We start from the raw sequence: 27,780 nt of genomic DNA, 5'->3' as shown, positions 1-27,780 counted from the left end.
CCTCCGGTTCGTAGATGACATTGTCCTTATCACAGATAATTTAGCAGAAGCCACAGATATCTTAAATGAATTGGACTTTGCATGTTCGAACATGGGCCTTAGAATGAACTTGGCCCAAACTAAGTTTATGACAAATATGGTCCCCAATAACAATTTAACTATTCAAGAAAAAGTGGTAGAACTGAGAATGGTACAGAGACGAATGGAACGGTCTATGCTGGGAGTGGCTTTGCGGGACCGCATAAGAAACGAAGATCTGCGAAGACGGACCAGTATTGCTGATGTTGTGAAACGCATATCGGAACTGAAATGGAACTGGGCAGTTCATGTAGCGAGAATGCATGACTCACGATGGACGAGCAAAATTACAAATTGGAGGCCAAGAGCAGACAAACGTAGTAGAGGAAGACCACCTACACGTTGGGCTGACGACATCAGGCGTATCACCAAAAATTGGCAACAAAGAGCACAAAATCACAAAGAATGGAGGAGTTTAAGGGAGGCCTATGTCCAGCAGTGGATGTGATAAATAAAGGCTGGATGATTAGAAGAGTTTATCATTGCCTCTATTATTTTTTATGTTATTATCCCTTAATATTAATATTTTATTAAATCCATGCTAAATTTGGTCTAATATGTTCATAGAAGTGTTTAGGTCTAAAATACATCTATCTATGTTAATAAATGGCTTGACACTATCAATTGTTGTTATAAGTATATTCCACTGGATGTTTTTCATTAGTCGACAATGTACATTATAGAGACTTATTCTGTAAATGGTATGGAAACAAGACAAATTATCGTTTATCATTACTACCTATATGTACATGCTTATATACACAAATAACTATACACTAACTTAAATATAATCTTTGAAATTTGGTAAGTTGTGTTACTGAATTTATTGAATATTATCAAGATAAAATTGTAATATCTCAAAAAATGGCTTATACCCATCACAATAAGTAAATATATACAATATAGCTACATATTATTTTAATATGTTCAAAATCATGCAAGATTTGTATTTAGCGCCTTGTGTGTGGTCAAATGTTGTCAGCAAAGAATAAAATAACTGTACAGATAATAGTTTACTGTTATTATGAATAAAAACGTGTTCTTATTGTAAAACACTATTTTAAAAACAATGAAGGTTTCTTAAACATCAATAATATTCACCCAAAAATACAGTTTACCATGGAACGGGAGAAGAACCAACAACTTCCATTTTTAGAAGACTTACCGACAAAGAAGAAAGACAAAAACACAGTATACTGAAGACCAATCCATACTGACAGATATTTACTTCGTGTTGACAGTACGATAGGCACCGTCCACTAAACATATTCAAAAATACCTGTTCTTCCTCTCAACAAAATTGCTGACCTTAGCCTGCAACGAACTCCCCGTTGAGTACATAGACATTCTAGGGGCAACTCCACTTTTTACCGCAATTAACTAAATAGCTCACTTTGAGATTTGCGACGGACAGGGAAGGATCAATTTTCTGTGGTTATACCTGTCCTTAGAAAGGATACAGCCAGACACAGCTGCCCTCAATGCGATATTAAATTCATCCTACAACACATTACATACATTCTGTCATATATCACTCATAATCATTAACAAAAAATAAATATCTGAAAAGAACCGATTTAGTTAGCACCAAGCCCTTTCATCTCTGACCACCCTCTGAAAACTACCTCCTTCTGACCCCAGTGCCACCATCCATAAAATAAACCACGTCCTGAAGAGGTGATATACACCTAAAACAGGACATACACATACACACATCCACCGAAGACAAACAACCAATCCACAAAACGACACAACGATAATGAGACGGCTAGTTATCAACTCTTTTCGAACATCTAGAAGAAGCAGAACTAATCCCACTTGACAATGGCAAGTGTGATTTCCTTTTTCTTTCAGTCAAAACTTATTACTATGGTTACCATGTCTCTTCTATTTTTTAATTCATTCTAGGTTAGTTTGATAGAGGAAGTGTCTATGTTTATGCAAACCTTCATTGCAAATTTTGACATAATATGTAAAAATGTTTCGTTTGCACTTCTTAAACAAGCAACAGAGTTTATGTTACTAAGTAATTAAGAAGGGAAAAAACCAAACACAAATCAACAATAAATTTTATCTTATTTGAACTTGGAATAATCCCTTCTTTTGTGTAACTTTTAAAGAACTTTTAAGTTGTTGTTATTTTCTTTAAAAGAAGATTACTGTATATAGCACTAATTTTCAATGTCTTCTCTTTTGTTTAAGGTGTTTTGTGTAGTTTTAATTAAACACATTTCTAGAAACAGTCATGTTTGTTGTAATTTCTTTCCTTTCTCAATATTTCTGCTTGATTATAGTTAGGCGTGTGGCCCATCGTAATAGAATGTTCACTTAATGCACAGGCTTGTACTTTATTCAGATTAATGTCACTCTTGTGCGATGTTAATCTTCCGGACAAATTTCTGGACATTTCTCCAATATATATTCTATTGCGATTATTACAGGGTAGAGGGTACACTACATTGGAGCTTTCTTTAATATTTAAGTGTGTTTTAAGTTTGGTGTGTAATTTCGATATTGTTTTTATATTTCTGGTTCCAATTTTGATATTAGGTACTTCTCTAAGTGTATTTAATAGTCTATTTATTAAACCTGGAATATATGGTAAAGAATGGTACAATGTATTTTCGTTGAAACTTTTGTTTGATCTGTTATTATGACTAGTGAGACACCAAAAATAAGTCTATTTAGAAGGTTCGCTGGGAACGAATTCTCTAACATGATCGTTTTTAGTTTTTTAAGACCAGCTGTTCTATATTCAGGATGTGACAAAGTTATAACCCTATTTTTCATATTTAATACTAGGTTGGTCTTCATCGTAGATGGATGTGCTAAAAAGTAATTAATAAACCTGTTGCTACATATTGGTTTTCTATACCACTCTGTTTTTAGAACGTTGTTTAAACCACGGTGTAACATCATATCAAATCGTCCATGTATTTCTTTAAAAATAGGACATGAAATGGTAACTTGCTAATACAGCTTTCAATTAAGTCATCCAGTACAAAGTGGCATAGGATTGGTGATATTTCGTTTCCCATGGGTGTACCATGTATTTGTTTGTAATACACCTTATTGAAGACCAATATGTTTGAGTTAAATATGAAGGATAGTATTGTTACAAATGAATTAAAATCTATTGAGCTGTGTTGTGAGATATTTGTCCATTGTTTTTTTAAAGTATTCATGATTTGCTGAAATGACAAGTTGGTGAACAATGATACTACATCAAAACTTAGCAACACATAATTTGGGGAAAGTTTGAAATTGTTGATAAAGGAGCTGAAACTAAATGAATGTTTTGTATAGTAATCATTCTTTGTGTTATATGCATTTGTTAATATTTCTGTTAAGAACTTGGATAATTTACTGTTTTGAGAATCAATGGATGCAACAATTGGTCTCATTGCTAGGGTTGGCTTATGTATTTTTGGTAGAGAGTAGAATTAGGTGCTATAGAGTTGTAAATTTTTATATTTTTTGCTTTTAAATTCGTTATTTCTAAAAATGAATTTAAATTAAAAAGCTGTGTTTTTCAACATTACATCTTGCGTGATTTTCTGAACACTTTATATAATATATTTTAGTTCAAAACAAAGAAGATCCATCCTTAACTTATGACTAATTTTATCATATTTTACATACATTTACAACCTAACGAGTTATATCGATTATAATATATACATAAATAACTCACGCAGAATTTTTAAATACTGATCCCATAACTTTTAATGAAAACAAAAAAACGAAAATATTTTATATGCTGCATTCAGAAGCGTAATTCCTCTGTGATTAGAGCATTCAAAGATATCTCCTTTTTTGTGTATGGTGCAAAGTATTCGAATATTCCAATCATTGGGGAGAAATTTCTGTGTCCATATTTCTTTTATAAGCTGCTGTAATGCCATTATGGTATTATGGCCACCTTCTTTATATAGTTCAGCTGGGAGATTATCTATTTCGGGTGATTTGTTTTTGGCTAGTTTTTTACCTGCTTCTTTAACTTCAAGAATCATTGGTGGTTCCTCTTCCCTCTTATCTGCTCCCCTTACCTCATCTCTTTCGTCTTCCAGGTTTTCTTCTTCTTCCTCCATATTAAGTGCCTGGTTAAAGTATTCCACCCATCTATGCAATACATCTTTCCAAGAAGACACAATTTTCACCATCATCATTCTGGCTTTATAACCCTATGTGGTACCTAGCCTCCTAAAAAAATTATCAAAAAATCTTAGAAAATGCCTCTATTTTTTAGAAAAAAATTTTGGTTTGGTTTTATATAGTGCGGCGTTTTATAGACTTGGTTAATGTTTGAACTTTCATTATATTATAAGAAAAGTCAGTGTTATGACTTTTCTTATTGAATCTAATCCTTAGCGCCCCAAATGATTTTGTTGTGTGTGGATATGTTGGCAACGAAATTTATGGTCCCCTTCATGAAGCTGCCCAAAATTTACAGTCATTTTTTAAATAACTTTTTCGGTATCTTTTATTATAAATGATCTACACCCTAATCAATCACCACGTAGTGGACAGATAAATGAATTGAAGAGAAGTGATCTTTATACAATAGTTTTTTTATGTATTTAGAACGAAAAGTGATAACAATAATTGCTTTAGAGTAATAGTTACTTCTACAGGTACAATAACCGTTAGGCAATTACTTGAAAGCAACAATATCACTTTTTGCTCGTGATATATACACCATTTTTTCTACAATAGCTTAAAAAAATGGAATTTTGAAATCATATACCTATTTATCATAAACACATAACATACATTAAACTATTAATGTAAAAAAAATCGGTTGCCTGTAAAGTCGGTTTTACGGGCGAAGATTTTACGTGACAACGTCTTTTTCTCGGTAGAATATTTATTGATATGAATATTATTAAATTGCACAATAGTTGTTTGCAGTTGAAACGCGCTGTTTCTTCTCAATCGACTGAATTACGATTGATTGCAGAGTGATTTAAACTAATAATTTACTTAACACTATCAACATTTGTCAATAGTATGACATAACCTATAAACTCAGTTTCTCAACTTTTGTGTCAATCTAACAATTAATCAATCAATCATAGTTTACGATAATGAAATATTAGTGTACAATTATTTACCTTTATTGTTGCAGTTGTTGTAAATGACGAATCTAAGCACTCCACATTTTCACTACAGACACAGCTGACGATACTTTAACCACACGTGTGAACTTGTATTATGACGCTTTCTCGGTTTTCCAACGCCAAGAACTCTCGAGAAAGACAGAGACACAAGCACGCACCGATTCAACGCGCCTAATTCTCTAGTACTGCGCGCGCAGCGGACCGATCATGTTTGAGTGGGAGAGAGACGCAAGGCATTCGCCGGTCAGGCGGGCCTCTCTCTCGTTCGGTGACTCATCGTAACAGACGTGAGCGGGCGTTACACTTTTTCATGAGTGACTCCGAGCCACAACCTAATTTAAGACGTTGTCACGTCAAAACTAGTAAAGTAAAAATAATTGGTGCTGGAGAAGTATGAATGAATTTTAAATATTTTTGATGCATTGATGATTTCAACAATTTCTTTCATTTGGATTTAGAGATGGATTGGGAACTAAAGAAGCACTTTTTGCACTGAATGTTTTACTACAAAAATGTAGAGATCAACGTAAAGATTTTCTTACCATTTTTATTGATTATGAAAAGGCATTTGATACAGTACATCATGACAAGTTACTTAAAATAAATTTAAAAATATAGTTTTTGCTGTAGTTCTGATCTCAAAAGATCTATTCGGTATATGATTGTCATTATTTTCCATAATTTTATTGAAAATGAAAAGTTGTAAAGTCTTCTGTATTAAGCGATTGTAAAAAATACGGTGTGCATGTATGAAATAGAGAATACACTCAGATGCTACAAAATTGATCCATTTATACAAAAGTTGTAGATTTATCATTTATTGTGCCTTTAAAATTTAGAAAGAACTTAAAAAGAAACAAAAAATACCCCAATAATTATAGGGGAATATGTCTGATACCTTCTGTGGATATGTTGTATGGGAGAATCATTAAAGAAAGGATGGAGGAACAGCTAGGAACTTCAGAAGAACAACATTTTTTATAAAACAACTCAAAGAAAAAATCATAGCATTCAACGCTGAATTACACATTGTATCCGTGAATTTCCGAAAGGCCTATGATAGTATCACAGTCAACGCCCTGTGGAAAGCAATGGAAAATCACGGAGTAGATAATACCTACATAAATGCCGTAAAATCACTTTAATATACAAAGGGAAAAAATAATTGATTTCACGTAAAAATCTTATACAGATATTTATATAAATATTATACAGATATAAGGGCTATATCAGGGTTAGCTGATGAAAAATCCGTGAAGACGTACAGGTGATTTTGCTCTGTTTTTGTTTTTTACAATCTTAAAAAGTAAAAAAGTATTTTTTTTGAGTATAAAACGTTTCTTATGCAGTAAATCCAGAGGAAAAATGACATCAAAACAATAATATTGTCAGTTAATGTCAAATGTGTCTTGTGGTATTGTAAAGCTTTTTGTCGTTTTTGGATTGTACAATCGGTCGAGGTAAAGTTCTCGATGAGACAATTTGTTCAATCATTATTAGACATTTTAATTCTGGAAAAACCAATTCGGAAATCGCGAATATGTTGCAATTGTCACGCTATAGTGAAAGAAATATAGTCAGAAGATAAAAAACTATAGGTTCGGTCGTCACAAAACCTAGAAATGTACGAAAAAGTAAAATAGCCGAAACAGATCAAAGGGCATTAAGACGCATTATAGTGAAAAATCGACGAGCAAATTATATGGAGTTAAGCGTTTTATGGAGTGACGTTATTGGAAGACACGTTTCTAGATCAACATGGCACCCAGAGGCCCACAAATTAGGATTTGGTACTTACAAAGTAAGTTTTATAGTTGAAAAAATGAATACGAATTGTTTTAATAAATTTCATTTTATTTTAGGCCAAGGAAAAGACACTATTAACAATACAACAAAAGAAAAATCGATTAAGATGGTCAAAAGAGCATAAAGATTGGACTCAGTCGCAATAGGATTCTTTCCTGAAAAAATGAAGCTTTCCATCCCGACTTTCTAAAGAGAAAAGTCAAATTTCCTGCATCTGTCATGATCTGGGGCAGCATGTCGTCTAAAGGTGTGGGAAATTTACATTTTTTCGATGGGATTGTAGAAGAATCTCTTTTACCGATTATGGAACAATGTTTAACATCAGCGGAAGATTTTGTCTTCCAACAGGACGGCGCAGGTTGTCATACCTCAAAAAATAGTTTAAAATGGATTGAAGACCATGGCATACCACTTCTGGAATGGGTTTCTAATAGTCCCCACTTGTCCCCGATAGAAACTTTGTGGCGAGAAATGAAAAAAGGTTTGAGAAAACATCCTTCCAGGTCCGTCAACGAATTGAAGGAAAAATTGCAAGAAACATGGGATTCGCTTACATTAGAATTTTGTCAGAACTTGGTACAAACTATGCCTCGAAGAATTGTGGATGTCATTTAAAATAAAGGGGATGTAACTCAGTGCTAAACTTTCACATTTTTTATTCACATTTATTATTATTCTGTTTAATCAATAGTTTTCATTACGTTATAAAATATTTTCTATAATTAAGAAAGTGAAAAATGTACGATGCATTAAAACTTCTAAAATTTACGCTGATCTTTTATTTTTGTTCTCTAAAATTTAATTTTCTTATCAATCTAACGTTGGGCCAAGTGATATGGGAATGGGCTCCTATTATATGACAAGAAATAGCGATAGGAATGTGGTAAACAGCAAACAGAAGTAGTAGGTCAGATTTTTAAGTTTATAGTCAGTGTCGATCTTCAAAAGAGAATTTAAAAGCAAAAGAAAATAATTTAGTTTATGTGTCCACTACAAAAGTAGCGTTGGATAAATTTTTTGCACCTGAGTGTATTTAGAACCATATGATACAAACCTATATTCTATATATAACTACAAAATGTACATATTTATCCTCATTAGTAACTTCGCTAGTAATTTAACCATTCTACTATATACAAGTCCATAAAATCTTGGCAAAAATGACATTACCTCTGGAAACTTTCTCCTTGTTGGCTTTTAGTGTCGTTGTTATACAATTCCTTGAAAGGAATCCTCTGTTTTGAGTTTTCTTCAGGCCTTTTAACAAGTCTTTTCGTTGGTCTAGTTGAATATCTTCGTGTAGGTCTAGGGGTTGTAGTTGTATTTCGGTAAACTGTAGTTTTCTTGCTTTTTTGATGTGGCAAATTAACTTTGAAAGTTGGACTGACTGTAGATCCTTGCGTATTTATTTTAGAATCAGGAACGATAACTTTAACCTTTTGATTGTTTTTAACTTTTTCGTTTGTTGAGTTTTTCCTTTCGGAATTAAAGTCGGGATAGTAGTATTCATCGTCATAGTAGTATATGTAGTCTTTGTTATTTCTTATGCCATCTGCTTTATCGGGGTATGGGTCATCTTCATACGTATCGTAGTAATAATAATAATCGTTATTAGAATCGTTAACCTGTGTTTTGTTTACTACTGGGTCAATTTTTGGTTGCTGAGGATCTTCTTCAACTTTGGCAGGTTTTACATTCTGATGACTAGCATTGGCTTTAATATAATTTATATTAAATATATTACTGTAGTTTTTAGGATGAAGATTTCCTCGAGTCTCATTACCTAAGTACTTTTTATCTACATCCGAATTGGTGTAATGCACCCTGTGATTGTTCCTTTTATTCTCCTTTTTCCTGTTTTCATCCACTTTTAAATCTATCAGATTTATTTCTGAATGTTTATGGCTAGTAGTTGAGGTAGTTGTTTCACTTAACTTACTTTTTAACGTAGTACTTTCAGTACTACTTACGGCACTTACAGCAGAATTATCTGTAGAAGTCATGATATCTTGAAATCTCTTTAAAAATTCATCAAAATCAAAATTCGGATCTTCAAATGGGTTCTTTATGTGAGCATAAGGGTTTTCTGTTTTGTAGAATTCTGGGGGTGGTTCAAAATGTTCTAGTTCCTCAATGGAACTTTCTTCTGTTGTATTTACTTGGATGTTTTCGTTACTGTCTGTGGTTACTTCATAAGGAGCTACAATAGCTTGAGTCTGCAAATTTCCAGTTTTATGAGAAATAACATAAGGCACTTTTTGTGCTTCTGTTTGACTATAGTCACTTTGCAGAACTAAAAAGGGTGATGTATTATATTTAATAGGAAAACGGTTACGTTTTTTATCACTAACAGGCTTTGGAGTAGTATAGGAGTTCACATATCTTATCGTAGAGGTTCTTGGAGGTATATCAGCCCATTTTCCAAAAGCAATATATTGGTAATTATTCGAATTCTTCTGGTAACTTGGCGTAAAAGGATGAAAATCGTCCTCTTTGTCACTAATTGGCGCACTAGGATTAAAACTAAATCTCTTGGTATAACGGGGTTGCTCAGTAAGAGGCTGAAATTGTATAAAATCTAAAAAATGTTCATTTCCTTGACGGCGTGTATGGTGTGTTGTTTCAGGCGGTCGACTAAAAAATTTTTTGTTAAGCTATACATACCGTTCATCGTTTGCGTTTCTTTCTAGCTGGGACAAGGTATTTAACTTAAATTTTTACCTATAATTTGTTTTAATATATTATAAAAATAATACACAGTTTTTGGTTCATTTCCAACAGTTTTTTGAAAAAATTGAGATACTACAAAAAAAAACTTATTAGACGTCACCTACAAACGAAAGAAAAAAATAAAAAAAAACTTAAATAACAAATTTTGCTTTCAGTTGCCAAAAACTGCTACCTTATTTGCATTTAGTGAATAATTGTTAATATGAATAATAAAATAAATGTTAATATGTGCATAAAAATGGTTTTATTGGTGCTTCCCTTAGTAGAAATAATATTGTTGCATCGTTAATCAATGAAATGCAATTATAACACTTAAATTCTCCTGTTAATGATTCCATAGTAAATCATGAGGAAAAAACCAAGAAAAAACCTTATAATAATATGGTAAATACTTACGGTAAGATACCTCATTCTTATGAACTAGAAATTGTTTGCTTAAACTTCACTCTTTTGGGTGATGATGAATGTCGCCATTCCATGGATTGTTGGATTCCAAGGAAAGTCAATGCACTGCCTAAACGTTGGGTTTTGTGCAAATCCGTCAACATTTTTGGAACCCAACGTGAACACAATTTCCGGTAATTCAAGTTCTCGGTAACAATGCCATACAAAATACTACGAGAATACTGAGGAAAGCAGTCGGACAATGATGAAATTGTAAAGCGTCTGTTGTCTCTCACCTTTTCGTCCACTTTCTGCACCAAATTTTCATTAACGACCGAAGGACGCCCACTCCGTTCTTCATCATGCACATTTGTGCGGCCATCTTTAAATGCTCTCACCCATTCCTTACCATTCCATCACTCATAATGTTTTGTCCGTAAACTTCAACGATCTCACGATGAATATAGATCGATTTTACGCCTTTAGCACTAAGAAATCGTATAACAGCCCGTACTTCACAATCAGCGTAACTCACGATTGTTGGAGGCATCTTAAACACTGGAGTAAACAAGTATACAATGAAGAATCAGACTGTAATGACGTCAGTGCGTAGACAAGAGATGTAGGTAACCAGCGCTCATGCGCGGAACGCCGACCGTAGCGCTGCGGCGGCGGAATCGCAAAACGGCACTTACTTAAAAAAACATGTCTCGTATTATGAGATTTTTTTCTCATGATTTACTATGGCATCACTAACAGGAGAAAATGACTGTCATCATTGCATGTGGTTGTCTTTTTAAAGAAGCTATGCTTGCTATGATTTTCTGACGAATATTCTCAAGTTAAAGTTGATTTCATGTAATCAAATAAACTATCTCACAATAAAGTGGTCCCAGGAACGCAACTCAGCAATATTGGCAATATCATTATATTTGCCTGAATTGTCAGTATGAATGAATTAGATAAAATTAAATTATTGGAAGAATTTTTCACCAAGCAACAAAAAACAAAATTTGTTTAATTTATTAATGTTTTGTATATTGAAAACGATTTCCGAAGTGGAAATTAAAACATCAATAAACTTAAATTGTGGCTTATTCCCAATAAAAATAGTAATTGCTTTAAGATGCCACAAAAAATACCTTCAGAACAATATTCGTAGCCGGTGTTTTGTAATGATACATTGTTTTTGTGGTTTATAGGTCGCCGTAGGAAATATTTAGTCCTGAAGTTTCGTCTGCAACTACGGCAGACATCATCAAAAAAGTTGCGGCAACGGTCGCAGGCAACTGTTATATGCTAAATGATGAGTGGATGTTCATTTCGAGGACGAACTGTTGCTGTTTCCCTTTTGTTAACATCTGTCGCAGTTTCGCAGTTAATGTAAGGAAGAAATAATTGGAGACTATGTCGTATAAACCACTAAAACGATGTATCAATAACGAATTATGCGCCTTTAAAGCAATCGCAATTTGAAACAAAGACAAGGTTAAGTGAGTGCATTCAATGTTTGTTATGATGACATGTCTAAAGTTTGATTGTGTATAAGTATTAATATATACATATTATATCATTTATATAATAAATGTGTAATATACTAATAGAAAAATTACGTTTACTTTGGTTTTTTTTAAATGAAATACCTTGTTAAATCCCCAGGAAGAAACTTTTCCAGCGGCAAAACTGTTTTACCTTTTTGGTATTTGTCTCTTTTGTCTTCTTTTTGGAGATATATATTTAAGTAATAAATCGTCGTCAGTCATCAATCTGGCAGAGTGAGTATAATAAAAATTAGAAAGGCTTTCTTTGAAATCGGAAAAACTTACCTGTAATGTTGGTTTTGTGTTCCAAATGAAATTACACCAATTTTCTCGCCTCGTCCACTGTAGCTCTGCAAAATATTTAATTAGTTTTATTATTTGTTTATTAGCTAAATTATGTTGTGAAGAGTCGCAATAAAAACATTGAATAATGAAATAAGCTGCAATAGCATTCACAGTTTCACAATGAACGTTAATTCTCCTACAAGAATTATAGTACAGTATACAGTATAAACCAAGTTTAACACTCTTAAGAAATAATTCTCGAAAACCCAACGTTTAGGTAGGACTTTTTCCGCTCATAACTTCTCTTTTAACGTGGATAAGATGGCAGCATTATCCTATAAAGGAGATCTTCAACGCTTGCATCTTAATAACAGCCAGATCAGTATCGTTGATTCTACAAAATTTCTTGGTATTTTTATAGACAGCAAACTTAAATGGTCCCTTCATATCAATTTGTTAAGTACTAGGTCTAACTACTCAGCCTGCTAGGCAATAAGATCTGTTTCGCAGGAAATCAATTTGGCATCTTCCAAAAAAACATATTTTTCTTTGTTCGAGTCTCATCTTCGATATGGCCTTCCTTTTTGGGGTTCTAGTACAGCTGCCCAATCTGATGTTATTTTTAAATTACAAAAAAAGAGCAATACTGTATCTTTTTGGCCTCAGTAGAATAACACATTGCAGAAGCTACTTCAAAAATCACGGGATTTTAACTCTTCCCTCTTTATATTTTCTAGAAACTGTTGCTTAATTCGTAAACACCTACATCTTTTTACAGCAAGACCTAATCATGACTACACCAGAAATTCAACCTTTGATGTGTATTTACCGATCCCGTTCCACCGTTGGTGGAATAAGAAGCTGCCTGATCCAAGAGAAACAAGACGGCTTTTTATTAGGACAAATCAAGTAGGTGATTGGGAAGCATACTTTAAACTGAAAACATATAATAAGACAAGCCTATTAGCTAAGGAAAGATACTGGAGAGAATTTTGTCAAAACATTGAAAGTATGCCTGAAAGTACCAGGGTTAACAGAATCCTCAAAAGAGACAACTTAGTAAAATTACCCAATGGGAACTATATGGAAATAGAGAAGGAAGCTGTAGATGCTCTTTTAAGTGTTAACTTCCAAGGGTCGACGCAATGGACAGTGGTACTAATCATCAAGCAAACTTTAGCCCAACTAGAATGACTGGGTGACCTCTGAAGTAATGTTTGGTCCTAACAAAATCAGATGGTCTATTGAATCTTCTGAACCATACGAAACTACGGAACTGGATGGCATATATTCCAGGCTACTTCAAGAAGGACTGGAAATAATTATGGGTCCCCTGATCCCGATATCTAGAGCTAGGCATGCTCTGAGATACATTCCCAAAGCTTGGAGAAGAGTAAGTGTGGTGTTTATTCTCAAGCCAGAAAAAACTAGGAAAAACCAGACCTGTAAGTCTGACTTCATTCATATTGAAAACCATGGAAAAAATCTTGAATGAATACAACCAAACAAACCACTGGACCATCGACAATGGTTGTATCAAGCAGAGAAATCGTGAAGCCGCCTAACCAGGTGGAGTTTACACCAGAAAGAAGTCGCCCTTGTTGCATTTTTAGAGATAGAAAGTGCCTTTGATAATACCTGTGGACCTGGTGATTCCTTGGGTGTCCATCTTTTGCTAAATTCAATTACGAGATTTAAGAAATTTTTGTCTATTGTATGAGTGGCTGATTACAGAGTGAAGAAAAGACAAAATAAGAGTCAGATTCTAGGTGGTTGTAGTGTAACGTTCGACCAAGACATGAGACACATCGAACTTACCGTTTAAAAATTATGACGAATAGAAATTTTAGTCAAAAATTACAACTCGCCCTGTATATTATTAAACATTGGAGCAGAAACGTTTTAATGATCATTCGTTATTCCCCATAGGGGCCTCCATTAGACTTAGGAATATGTATAGTCTCTCATGACTCACCCTATATACTTGTATTTTATGAACTACCTTGTATAGATATAATAAAACAATTTTTTATTACCGTGGGATTTTATTATTATATTTAACTCACTTCTCGGTATTTTACGACGTATAAAATGTATTTCAATTGAAATTGAAAACAGGCACATTATCCAAAGAGCACCTTCATATTTCCTTATAAAATACCACTAAACGATCGATTTTATTATAGCAAGATATGGTTAAGGATTAAGAATTACTCTATTATGGCAGAAAATAATTGTGTTAACAGCATCGATTAACATAACAATTCTTGTAATTTTTCTGTTTTTACACCAAGTTCTTGGAAAATCAGTATCGGACTACACCTTTTTTTTCAATAAATGTACATAATTTTAATTTGTAATTATGTGGAGTAAGGTATGGTATATGAAAAGATTTACAGTTACTTGAATGAATAAATATGAGGGGTTATAACAATAAATGTCAGATAGCAACAGCGTAACGTGAATAGCAACAATAAAAGAATTAAACAATTGGTTTTGCGCATTTAATAAGGTTACCCGATATATAACGTTCGTTGAGAGTATTGTTACATATGGCTCGGATATATATATATACAGTAATACAGCTAATCAAGGAAAAAAGGACATACAGTATGCTGTATGGTATGGAGAGCTGGACCCTTACAGAGACATTAATGAAAAAATTGGAAGCCTTTGAGATGTGGATTTACCGACGAGTATTGCGGATAAGTTGGGTTGATCGAATAAGAAATGAAATAGTTTTACATCGAATGAAAAAAGCACAGAAATAACAAAAACAATAAAAACTCGAAAGTTACAATATTTCGGTCATGTAATGAGACATCCAGAGAGGTATAACCTTCTACACCTCATAATACAGGGTAAGATCGCCGGAAGGAGAGGCTCAGGCCGAAGAAGAACATCCTGGCTCCGAAATCTCCGAGATTGGTATCAAGGGACTACCGCTAATTTATTTAGAGTCGCCATAAACAAAGTTATTATTTCCAATATAATCGTTTAATAAAATGTTTATTGATAGTTCATATTCTTCTCCATACTCAACTATTTTGGCCTTTGGAGGTCTTGGAGCTTGTCCGTCATTATAACAATATAGTCCACATATCTAATTTTTTCAGAGTATGCGTTGACAGTAGTGACGATAATGCACATCCTTGTCGTACCTCTTTTTTTAATATCCAACTCTTCTGAAGAATGTGCCCGATGCTTATAATAAAGATTCGTCATAATTCGTAGGCCATTGCAGTGCATTTGTTTTGTTTTGAATACATCCATTAGTTGTTTATGTTGGACTTTATCAAAAGCCTTGTTGTAATCTATGAAATAGACGTAAATATTTTAGTTAACATCCAAGCATCTCTGGATTAGCATATTGAATGCAAAGAGAGCTTCTCAGGTATCTACGCCACTACGAAATCCAAATCGAGTTTCTTAAATGTCCATATTAAGTTTTTGGTAAATTCGTCTCTGAATGATCTTTAAGAACATTTTTGGCGTTTTATTTTTTAGGAGACAAATTAATGTTGATGTTATATTCATTGGGTATATCAGTTGATTGATAAATTTCATTAAATAGTTTTACCTGGACACGCATGTACTCTTGCTCTACTATCTTAACAATGTCGATAGACCTTTGATCTGACCTAAGGCTTTTCCGTTTATTGTGTTTTTAATGCATACAGTATTTCTTCCTTTGTAATTTCTTCACTTGTTTCTTTTTTTCTAATGATATTATTATCTTTATTTCTTATCGACTCTTTTAAAATCTCTTTCTTAACAGTTTTTCAATATTTCCCACTATTTGGTATTTGTGTCTAATTTATCAAAGTTTTCAGATAATTTCTGTTGGAGTTTCTGTTTTACGTCATCTTCCCCCAGTTTTCCCAGTTTTGAAGTTCTTTGGGGTTTTCTAATACTTTTAAGCTTAAGTGTGACTTTAGCGATTAGTGGGTTGTAGTCTGATGTGATATCTGCTCCTGGGTATGTTTTCACCGATTTGATGGTATTATGATATCTCTATTTAGACATTATATCGATTTGATCCCATACCACTTTTTCCTGCTAATCCGCTAGCGAGCGCCACGTATATTATAACCGTCTCATATGTAGTTTAAATACCGTGTTTTGATTAGTAGACTAGGATATCCTAATTCGTTTTAATCCTTATAAATTCTGGTGATCGCAAAAGAACAAAATATGATGGGCATCAGATTTTTGAGGCAAATGGAGCGTTACCGGCAATATTAAAGGCAAATATTAAAGACTCAAATTGAGCTGTAGCGCTCGTGAAAGAAGGATAAGATAATTTTATTATTCTTAAATAAATATTGTATGAAGAAAATATTACTTTTTTTATTATATTTTGAAAATTCTTTTTGGTATTATATTAAATCAAGCAAATGTTTTTAAATATTCTATTCATTTCGTATCATGTATAAGTATTAATATTCTACTTACAGATATGGCATTAGAATGTCTTAGGCCATCTCTGTCTCTTTGTACTTGACCAATAGTCGAAGGTTGTCCACGATAAACACGTTGTTGGCGATCACTTTCAATTTCTTCAGCTGGTGGTAGTGCTTCTTCAGCTTCAACGTAAAGTTGTTGCTGTTGTTTTCTCTGAAACAAAACATAAAGATTTAAACATATTTTGCATATCGAATGAGAATACTTGCTATACTCGATTTGTAAATGCATGGTAGTACAGTTTTATGGCAGAAGATTAGAACTGTCGTTATAAATTATAATTCACTAATATCAAATTGCCTGAATAAATTCCAAAAATTTTAATATTCAAATTTGGCGCCACTTTACTTTGTTGTTTAAATAATCAGGTGACAAGTTAAATACTTCTTCATTCTATTATGTATAGTAGGCAGCCATAAACCAATCGAAAACTAGTTGTCAACAACGAAAAATATAATAAACAGAAACAAGTCTCTTTCTGATAAAAATCAAACATCAAAATAAATTATCAATCAAAATTTCTCAAATTAAAAAAAATTAAAACACTGTAATTGCTAATATAATAAGAATTTAATTTTAATAAGTTTAATGTTTTGTGATGTTCCAAATTTAACGGATTAACCTCATCTTGTAAGTTTTTGTGCTTTTTTTATACAATGTTTTTTCATTTTAATTTCAATGTATTTACTGATAAAATAATTATAACCATATTTTAGCATATCCTGTAAAAGCAAATAAATGCTCCTGTAATGATCCTTTCCCATGTTAACATGCTCCTTTTCTTACTTGGGAAAGGATCTGCACTGTACTGAAGATGACCAATAGTCAGAAATACGTATATACGGTTGCCTTCCATCGATATACCTTTTTGGTTTTCTGTTTTGCGAGACATGCTAATTTTACTTTTATTATTCACTCGCATTATCCTTTTCCATTTTATAGATATATATATATATATATATATATATATATATATATATATATATATATATATATATATATATATATATTGTTATGATGTGTTTTTTGTTTGAATGATGAGCAATGAGTATTTTTAATAATATAATATATAGGGTTTTTATCGCGGTTCTCAAAGAATTAGTTTGTAAGTACTTTTTTAAATTATCTTTATTATAACTATTATGAAACACACATATATATCTAACCTAGCCAATATAAATTTAAAATAAACTATCTTTAAATTGATATTCTTATAAAACTAATTAAATTCTATAGACAATGTAAAATTTAAACAAACTATCTTCAAAATTGAAATTGTTATGACACTAACTAAATTATATTAACAAAATTTTGTACCTTTCTTTCACTGAATGCCTAAATGAACTGTTTTCCACTATATAGATTCTAATCACCAATGAATGTCTTCGTACTTCAGTTATCCTTGTTTTTTGTGAAATTACTTTTTCCAATTATCAGCTTCTACCAATTTAAGATATAGTTTTCTTCACCAGCATTTATACACCACCAACCAAACCAGCAAACAGCATTTATATTTATTCTTTTCAATATACCAATATCCAATTATTATAAGTTGATTTATACTAATCTCCAACCATAATATAATTTAATTTCTTCCAATATACTTTTTTTAATCTTCAATAATTATTTGTGTATAATTATAAATGTGCATTAAATTATATGCATAATTTTTAATCTTCATTTAACTCACTATATTAAACAATTTGACTATTTGTACCTGATTCACTGACTCCAACTAACTTTCATATTTCTTACTAAACTTTTCTGACTGACTTCTTGAAAATTCTGAACAATTTACTTCACTATTCACTAACTAAATGTGTCTAGGTACTAACTTTCATAATAAACTGGCCTGACTTCTGACTAAAAACTGCCTGACTGCTTGACTTCAGACTAAAAACTCTCAAAAACTGCCCTCTTGAATCCAAATCACGGGTATTTATATCTTTTGGATATTCTAGAACCATCTCGTAAGAGATCATGTTCCAATTTAGTTCTATTAAATACTTGTCTGAATTTTCTGGAACAAACCATTTCGCAAACATGGCCATCTCCGGATATCCAGAGAATTCCATTCTTTTCTATTAATAATTTTGTTTACATTTAGGCTTTTCAGATCAGAATATATAATTAAATTAGTAACTTAACATTCTAATTTAATAAAATACACATTTCAAACAATATATTATTATAACCCCACTTTATATTCGTAAATATTCTTAAACGTCACTTCAGAGTATAAATATCTGTCTATCACTCACTGTATAGTGTGTTGCCTAGTCACATGGCTCACTTACATATATCTATCACATTATAATTACTAAAATACAACTTTTTACAATTATTATATGCTAATTTATTAAAAATGCCCTCACATAAATATATTTTATTAAATTTTATTAAATTCTCTAGTATATAACTTATTTAAAACAACCAAATATCTAATATTATGTAGTATATAACTTATAAATTATTTTCTATAAACCCTAATTGTCACAATATATATATATATATATATATATATATATATATATATATATATATATATATATATATATATATATATATATATATAAAGTAAAATGTAATGGCATGTTTCGTAAAACAGGAAAACAAAAATTACGTATAATTATTATTAAAGGAATTTTTTGTATTATCAAACAGGCAGGTCCAAATCGAGAACAAGCCCCTAGGTGATCAACTTTACAAATTTTAATTTGATATTGAATATAATTCCTTGTACAGACACCGAATAACATATATTAAAAAATCGATTATCTAGAACAAGTAAATCATGACAATTTACACCTACTACATTGCGTTCATTACAAACTGAACACAAATTTGACTTAAGCAATATCTATTACACAATTTTAAGATTAAATCTCATGATATATGGCCTATTGTGTTTTTATTTTAGAGATTTCAGAAATAGCCAGCGTACATATCCGTAGAATTTAAAGTTCCTGGGTCCTTGAGATAGCCGTTTCAGATTAAATCAATTTCTGTTCAATTAAAAACACGAATCTCATAAATTCTGACATTAATACAATTTTAAGTTTCTAACTAGCATTTGGGCGTTACTTAATCGTGAAATAAAGTAAGTAATTAATAGGAAATGCATTTTTAATGAACGAATTATATGGGGTGTTCCAAAAACTTCGATATTATACAGATTTTTAATTAAAAAAAAGTATGTCACAAGTACAAAAATTTACAGAATTGAAACAGTATGCCTCGTGGGAATCAACTCCATCATTGGTCAGAACTCCAAACAGAAATCAATGTCCTCCTAGTATAAGAGAGAAGAAAAAAGAAAAGCGACACCTAAGAAAGATCTGGCTAAACACAAGACACCCTGCAGGTAAAACAAACTATAACAGGGCAGCCAAACGCTTAAAAGACTATCTATCAAGACACCTATAAGGAAACATCATGGAAGTTGGGCAAAAACAAATAAAGAGAAAGCAAACATTTTCCCTTCACAACTTGTAACAGTTTTTAAACATCTCTCAACACGAAAAGATACAAATGACGAAATCACAGCCTTTCTTGACATCTCATAAAGGCAGGCGTTCCTCAAAGTAGAGTTCTTGGGCCGATCCTTTACCTACTATTTACCTCCGATTTGCCTACTGACAATAAAGTACATATAGCCACATTTGCGCAATAATGGCCGTACATTCAGATTCCGTTGTTGCAGCAGGACAACTCCAAGAAAATTTAAATAAAGTCCAGAAATGGACTAAGAAGTGTAAGATAAAACTCAATGAATTTAAATCAAGCCACATAGTATTCACTAAATGCCATAGCGATTCACCTCAAATATTACTTAACAATGCTCCCCTCCAAAGGTAGATACTGTAAAGTAATAAGTCTTACATATGGACAAAAGACTTACCTGGAAAACTTATATATGGAAAAAAGAAAACATCTTGATAACACAGTAATGCCTGATCAGAAACCTAATCACAGTAATGCATTGGTTAGTGATCAGTTTAGTAGTGTCTGGGGGCTCGGTAGACTGAGACCTCGGAAGCCCTGAAGAAGACATCAAAGAGGATGTCGAAAGCTCGGCGAAATGATAATCGAGACGGTTCAACCCGGAAGACTGTTGAGTTAAATATTAATTCTTGTAATAGTATTAATCTTACTATATATAAGATTTATTTAATATTATCAATTCTATTAAATAAAAGTAAAAGATGTTGTCGAAGAGGCAGCTAAACTGAAATGGAAATGGGCTGGACATAAGGAACGTCTTAGGGATGACCGATGGAATAAAGAAATCGGGAATTGGCGGCCATATAAAGCCAAAAGACCACGACGAAGACCGCAAATGCGCTGGAGCGACGATATTAAAAGAACTGCAGGACCAATGTGGAAACGTCTTACAAACAACAAAGATGAATGGCGAGAATTAGGAGAGGCCTATATTCGGCAATCCGAATAGAGAGAAGAGCTTAACAAAAATTTCTATTGAATTACATTCTACAAAAGATAAAATATGTATGCAACCTATGGTTAGCGCCATCTGTCTTTACATTTGTAATACTATAATAATCGAGCCTTTTAATAAACTTATTCCATTCATTAATTTTGGGATTAAATTCAAAATTTAATGTTAAATCTAATTTACTGTCCTTCGACATTTTGTTTATCACTTTTATAAAAAATTTAGAATAGTATAGACATAACAATGGGTTTAAAGGTAAGAATCCTGAGATGAGCTTATGAATTTTAATCTATGGAATAGAAGCTTGAGTCATCTTCCTCTTCCTTTTTGTATGTATGTTTCTTTTATACACTAGGTGTAAGACATCTTCGACTTGGATGTGACCGAAAGCCTTTTTCAGGTCTATAAAACATAGATATGCTGGTTTATTGTACTCGCCTTTTTTGTGATTTGTCTTACAATTTGTCTGAGTACATATACAGGATCTTCCGGATCTGAATACTTGTTCATCTGATAAAGTTGTTAGTTTTTTGATTTTGTTGATTGGGACTTTTGTGGTAAGCTTTCAATAGATTTATACGTCTATAATTGTTGGGTTCTTCTTTATCTCCTTTCTTGAACATTGGTATCACTATGCTGTTTCTCCATGCGTCTGGTATCTTGCAATGCAATATTAGTTTTTGTATAAGTTTTGTCATCTCTAGGGTTATACCTTTTCCTCCGTATTTTACAAGCTCGTTGGTTATTCCGTCTGGTCCTGGTGACTTTCTATTTAGCTTAAATAATGAAGGAAAATATTTCAAACATATCAAGTCTTTGAATTCGGCTTACGAAAAATATTGAAAATAAACTGGATGAATCTAGTCACAAAAGTCGACGTGTTAAACGGAATATAAAAAAAGAAAGTTTTAGTTCCCTTAAATTTAACAAAAATTCCGTATGTCATGAGGGGCGAACGTTAAAACTTGCTTCCAATAATAATGTAAGGTTTAATACATGAAGAAGTTGCATAGGGAGACCTATTTCCTGGTTGAAAAATTTGAGGATCTGGTTTAAACAGCAGCAGAATTCAAAATTACAAACATCCGTGATTGATAACCTTCTTATACAAGATAGTATGTAAAGAGACTATTTCCAGTTGGTTTAAAATAAGTTTACATACAAAAGTACGAAACAATAAAAAATTTAAAGGTATATAAGTATTTAGCAAAATTGTAAAACGTGTAATTTTTAATAGCGTTTTAAATACAAGCCGTCTGATTGGTGATTTATGATTTTATTAAACGACCTCGAACTTTTAAGCTAGATTTACAATATCTGCATATCACTTTATTGCATTTAACATCGATATCTGTAACTGTGAAAGGTCAGTACAGGGTAAATACTTGTGGGCTGAACCGTTGCAAAGAAAAGAATGTAGGCCATTATTTATACTAGGAATGTTCTTTATTCTTGTTGTATATGATGCACGTACAATTCTACTTTTATTTTAGCCGATACTTAGTCATTCGTTATTACAACACAAGAAATAATTTCGTAGGAATAGGATGATCAGCAAAAAAGCAGTCATAGTTATTTAACAATGAAGCACTGAAAACTTTTGTTTTCAACACTTCCACAAAATTTATTACAATTTATTATCATTACAGCTGTTTCGGCAGAGTGCCTTTCTCAAGTAGCTGTCAAAGACATAAAGCTGCTCAAAGTATCCAATTTACCTCTACAATCAATTTTGTAGTGTATGCCACTAAGGACCTTCTGTATGCCAATAAAGATTACAGAAAATTTGAAATTAATGGAGAAAAACAACATGATTGAAATCTATACGTGTCTTAAATATCACAATTTAACTGCAATTAATTTTCTGGCGTGAATCAAGAAGACGAAGAGAAGTGAATAGTGAGAATTTACTATGGCACATTTCTCATACTACCCTCGTATAAGCGATAAATATTTTTGTCTTATAGAGAAATGAAATAATTACATTATTTCTCTAGATGATAATATGTATTAGCCACTTGTTTCTGGGAAAAATGAAGACTTTAAGGTGAAAGGCTCGTAAAAAGTGGTTTGGTATAAGTGATTGCTACTGATTTATTTCACTTTTCTTGCAAAACAGTTAATGCCGTTAATAAACCTAATAGCTTGTCGATATAATTATATTAAATAATTAGATAATATGACGGACGTGGTTCTTTCATATAAAATTTAAATAATGGATATAGAAATTTATGCTATTAATGAGCATAATTTATTATACAAAAAACACGCTTCACACAAAAACTCTGATGTTTGTAATTAACATATCAAGGATTTTCTTTCTAATGCTTAACTTATTTTCCTTCTTTTCTGAACTATAGTACAAACTGAAAAAGTAAATGTTTTGTGTTTGTCTTATTATGAGCATACCATTTCTTTTTGAAGTTATACTTCTATACGCGCGCTCCACGTTGGAAATTTATATGGGAGTGAATCTGTGAAATCATTACATATGTAAGATAATGAGTAAGAGAGAGAGACAGAAGATATATTTTCTCTCTCTTCCTCTCTAGAATATAAAATGTTCCTTTTGTATATATAATTTAATATTATATATAGGTATTATATAAAGATATATATATATATATATATATACATATAATATTATACATATAATAAAATATTTATTAATATTATTATTTATGTGATATGTTTTGTATTATTTATTAAATGTTCATAATTATATTAGTCTTTTGTATTTCAAAATAATAATCTCAATAAATCACTGTATGATCCAGAACTGTCAATTTTGAAATACGTTTGTGTCATGTCCTCGGTAGTATAGTAGTCAGTATCCCCGCCTGTCACGCGGGAGACCGGGGTTCGATTCCCAGTCGGGGAGGACTTTTTTATTAATATTATTACATTATTGTCATTTTTAAATACTTATGGATATTGCATTTTAATTTGTATTGTATTATCATATGGAATTATGTTGCACTGTATTCTAGTGTATTTTTTTTATGTATATTATTGTCATTTTTAAATACTTATGAATATTGCAGTTTAATTTGTATTGTATTATTATATATGTATGTATGTATATAACAAAATAAACAATGAATTTTACTGCAGAGTATGTGTAAAAAAATTTTTGCATTCAACTCCTTTCATACATATATGAAAATAAAAATATACATTTTCATCAAAATATTGATTCAATCCTTCATTGTTAGTAAGTTGTTATTAATTCTGTTTCTCTTTCTGCTATGTCTTACCTATAGAATTACATATATAATGATTGTGCAGATTGACTCCCAAATAAATTTGTAACGGCGAATGCGTGTATAGAAGTGTAACTTCCACCGGCAGTCCCACTGGACTGCCACACCCGTTTTTTTTTTGGGATTTACATATTTAAAAATAGTGTCGCCAATTTTTATAAACAATAATTGCTGTTTTTTCTTTTCTTTTTTGATATCTACAACAACTGAGCAACGGTGAATATCTTTCGCTCAGTTCTTTCACCCTTTTTCAATCTTAGTTCTATCGTTTTCACTTTCTCTCTTAGATAAAGCAATGTAAACACTCCTTATTTTAAGTGAATCCACTATTATAAGATTTTGTTTTTACTAGCCTACAATGCATTAAATTTTTAAAGATATCAATTTTTATAGTAATGCCTTGTAAGAAAAAACCGAAATATTTGAAAATATTAAAGAATATTAAATATCTAACCTTGATTATCTCTTGCTGTGTTTGCTGTAAGTTTCTTGGTTGTCCTCTAGATGTCACCACAGCAGCTGGTTGCACTAGTGGCGGTGGTGGAGGTGGAGGAGCAGAATATCTTGTCCTTGTGTCTTCTCTCTCTTTATCCTTTTCTCTTTCTCGGCCTCGGTCCTTACTTCTTGCAGGTGGGCTGTAAGATGAGTAGGAAGCTGGAGCGCCAGATACTGAGACGTCCAATCCGTCACATCCTACATTTCTCGGCCAGTCACAAGTTTGGAGTTCGTGACTAAAATAAGATTTAATAAATTAATAAAATCAATAAAATAAGGTGATTAATCAAATTGATCAAAAATGCATCATCAACCTAAATATTTAACAAACGTTTGACATCTGGAAAAGATTGAGTGACAAGATAAAAAATTCATAAGTGGATCTATCAAGATACATCTACAGGAATTGTTTTGGAGATCCAAATAGGATCGGGAGGGGCGCAATTAATTGATTTTATACCATGCTACCACAAATCTTTTCTTTACTACAAATTCTAGCATTGCTAGAGCGGCAAGGTTGGAGGCATAGTTTGGAGGAGGCCAAAGCTCGATTTGAGCTGTTGCGTCATTGGAGAGAGACCGGCATTGTGTACAATGCCTCTCTTGTTTTCATTCCACCTCTAAATCCAAACTGTGTGTGGTCTAATTGTTCTTAACATTTTTTATATATACGCTGTTGAATAACTTTGAGTAGTATTTTTAAAGTGTGGCTCATGAGGCTATTTAATCGGTATTCATCGCAACATTTAGGGTTATTTTTCTTGGGTAACGGTAAAAAGATACATTTTTACCACTCATCAGCAATATGACCGTCGTGGTATCTATATTTTATTAAATAATTTAGTTAGATATTTTATTTGATCGTTATTCAGGATTTTTAATATTTCTTCTTCTTCTTTTTATGTAGACATGACTCTATCTGTTTTTCAATGTGCCTCCAGGTCCAGTAAGTTGTCGTTCCATCTTTTTCGTGGTCTTCCTTGATCGTCTTACTATTGGGGAACCGTGTCCTGTCGTCTTTATTACTCTATTTGTTGTCATTCGGTTTATATGATCGTTCCATTTTACTCTTCTATTTCTTACCCAGTTCTTGATGTCCCCACCTTGCATCTACGTCGTATATCTGTACTTCTAGCTCTGTTCCATAGTGTCTTGTCATCAATTTTTCTAAGTATTTTCATATCTGCTGTTTTTAACATCCTTTTTGTCCTCTCTGTGCCAAGTCGTGTTTCTGCCACGTATGACATTATTGGTCTGATGACTGTTTTGTAAATTCTGCCTTCTATTTCTTTCCCGATATTTTCATTTCTCCATACTGTTTCATTCAGACAGCCTGCGGCTCTGTTTTAGGTTTTTGCACGTTAGGAGTGGCTTCATTCGTATAAATGCTGATCTGGCAATCTCTATTCGCCTGTTTATTTCTGCAGTATGATCATTGGTTTCATTGACCAAAGTTCCCAAGCACTGATAGTTCTATCACGTTACCATTGATTGTCAATAGGTGATGTATATTTTGTGGTCTTTTTGTAATTAGCATATACTTCGTTTTTTTAGCGTTTATAGTAATTCCCATCTCAGCACTATTCATACTTAAGCTTTCGATAAGATGTTGTAGATCTTCTATATTCGTTGCTATGATCATAGTGTCGTCTGCATATCGTAAGTTGTTAATTAATTTTCCGTTAACGGTAACTCCCGCTTTGATATTATTGAGCGTGTTTTGGAAAATTTCTTCAGAATATAAGTTAAACAAAAGTGGCGATAAAACACATCCCTGTCTAATTCCTCTACAGATCTTCATTTCTTCTGAGTGTTGCCCATCAATTTGAACTATGGCACTTTGGTTCCAATATATTGTTTGCACTATATTTATGATTTTACTGTCAATGCACTTGTTCATAAGTATTGATATTAGTTTTTCATGTCTTACTTTATCGAAAGCTTTTTTGTAGTCAACGAAGCACAAGTGTAGATCAACGTTTACATCCCGACATCGCTGAATCAATATGTTGATGGCAAATAGTCCTTCTTAAGTATCCATTCCATTTCGAAACCCGAACTGCGTCTCGCTAATATCCTCCTCTAGTCTTTCGTATATTCTCTTATGTATTACTTTCAGCAGTACTTTTAAAGTATGACTCATGAGGCTCAGTGTTCGATAATCAGAGCACTCTTTTGCTGCTTGTTTTTTAGGGATGGTTATAAATGCTGACTTCAGCCACTCTTGTGGTATTATTCCTGTATTGAACACCGTGTTGAATAAATCTGCCAATACTTCCAAGTTATCCTCTTCCACTAGTTTTAACAGTGCTATTGGTATTTCATCTAATCCAGCTCCCTTATTGTCTTTAGAGTTTTTGATAGCATATTTGTCTTCTGTCTCTCTAAAGGATTTAATTCTTGTATTTTTTGCATTTCATCTCTTTCATCTTGGAACAGTTCTCTAACGTACTCCTCCCATCGTCTTAATTTCTCTGGTAAATCTATTAGTAGTACTCCTTTTTTGTCTTTTATGTGTCCTTGCTGTCTATTTCGACCCATTCCAGTCACTTCTCTTATTTTTTTGTGCATATTTCTCATATCATATTTTGTTTTTAGTTCTTCTATCTCTTTAGATTGTTTCATTAAATAGATTTCCTTAGCTGTTTTGATTTTTTCCTTAATTATTCGTTGTATTTCTTTATACTTCTGTAGATATTTTCCTTTATATTTACTTTCTTCTTCTATCTGTAATAGTATTTCTTCTGACATCCACTGTTTTTTAGCCTCTGACATATGTTGTATCAAACTTTCTTGAGCTGGTTTTAGTAATGTGTTTTTTATATTATACCACTTTTTATTTACATCCATAATTTGTTTGTTGTCAGTTAGTGTTTTTTTTTGCATATTAACATTCACATTATTTTTTAATTTGTTTTTTATTTCTTCGTTTTTTAGCATTCTTACATTAATTTTTGGTTGTTGTTTTCTGAGTTCATTTTTTTTAATTTTATTTTCACATCAGCAACTAACGGATTGTGGTCTGAGTTAACATCTCCAGCTCCAGGATAAGTTTTAACTGAGAGTTTTTATATCTGCTATTTACGAGTATAAAGTCTATCTGGTTTCTGACAATGTGGTTTTCTGTATGTGAAGGAGACATCCATGTATATAGTCTT

At 32.2% G+C, this 27,780-nt stretch overlaps 1 protein-coding gene across 8 annotated transcripts in view; it reads right to left on the bottom strand.

The window, feature by feature from the left end:
• Cda5 (Chitin deacetylase-like 5) overlaps positions 1 to 27,780 on the bottom strand; it is a 182,141-nt gene that overhangs the window by 29,523 nt on the left and 124,838 nt on the right. For 6 of the 8 annotated variants that reach the window (XM_072546858.1, XM_072546857.1, XM_072546862.1 and 3 more), the window contains exons 1-2: positions 11,811 to 11,882; positions 8,175 to 9,638 (exon numbers count right to left, since the gene is read on the bottom strand). In XM_072546858.1, the coding sequence (XP_072402959.1) occupies positions 8,175 to 9,638; positions 11,811 to 11,881 (1,535 nt within the window). In that variant the 5' untranslated portion in view covers position 11,882. Of the gene's footprint in view, positions 1 to 8,174; positions 9,639 to 11,810; positions 11,883 to 11,944; positions 12,010 to 16,399; positions 16,562 to 24,581; positions 24,859 to 27,780 lie in introns of those variants that run through there. The other 2 variants (XM_072546860.1, XM_072546865.1) reach the window with 1 other exon arrangement.

This window comes from Diabrotica undecimpunctata, chromosome 10, assembly GCF_040954645.1.
Source record: "Diabrotica undecimpunctata isolate CICGRU chromosome 10, icDiaUnde3, whole genome shotgun sequence".
Taxonomy (NCBI): Eukaryota; Metazoa; Arthropoda; class Insecta; order Coleoptera; family Chrysomelidae; genus Diabrotica; species Diabrotica undecimpunctata.
This window is presented reverse-complemented; position numbering and strand designations above follow the sequence as displayed.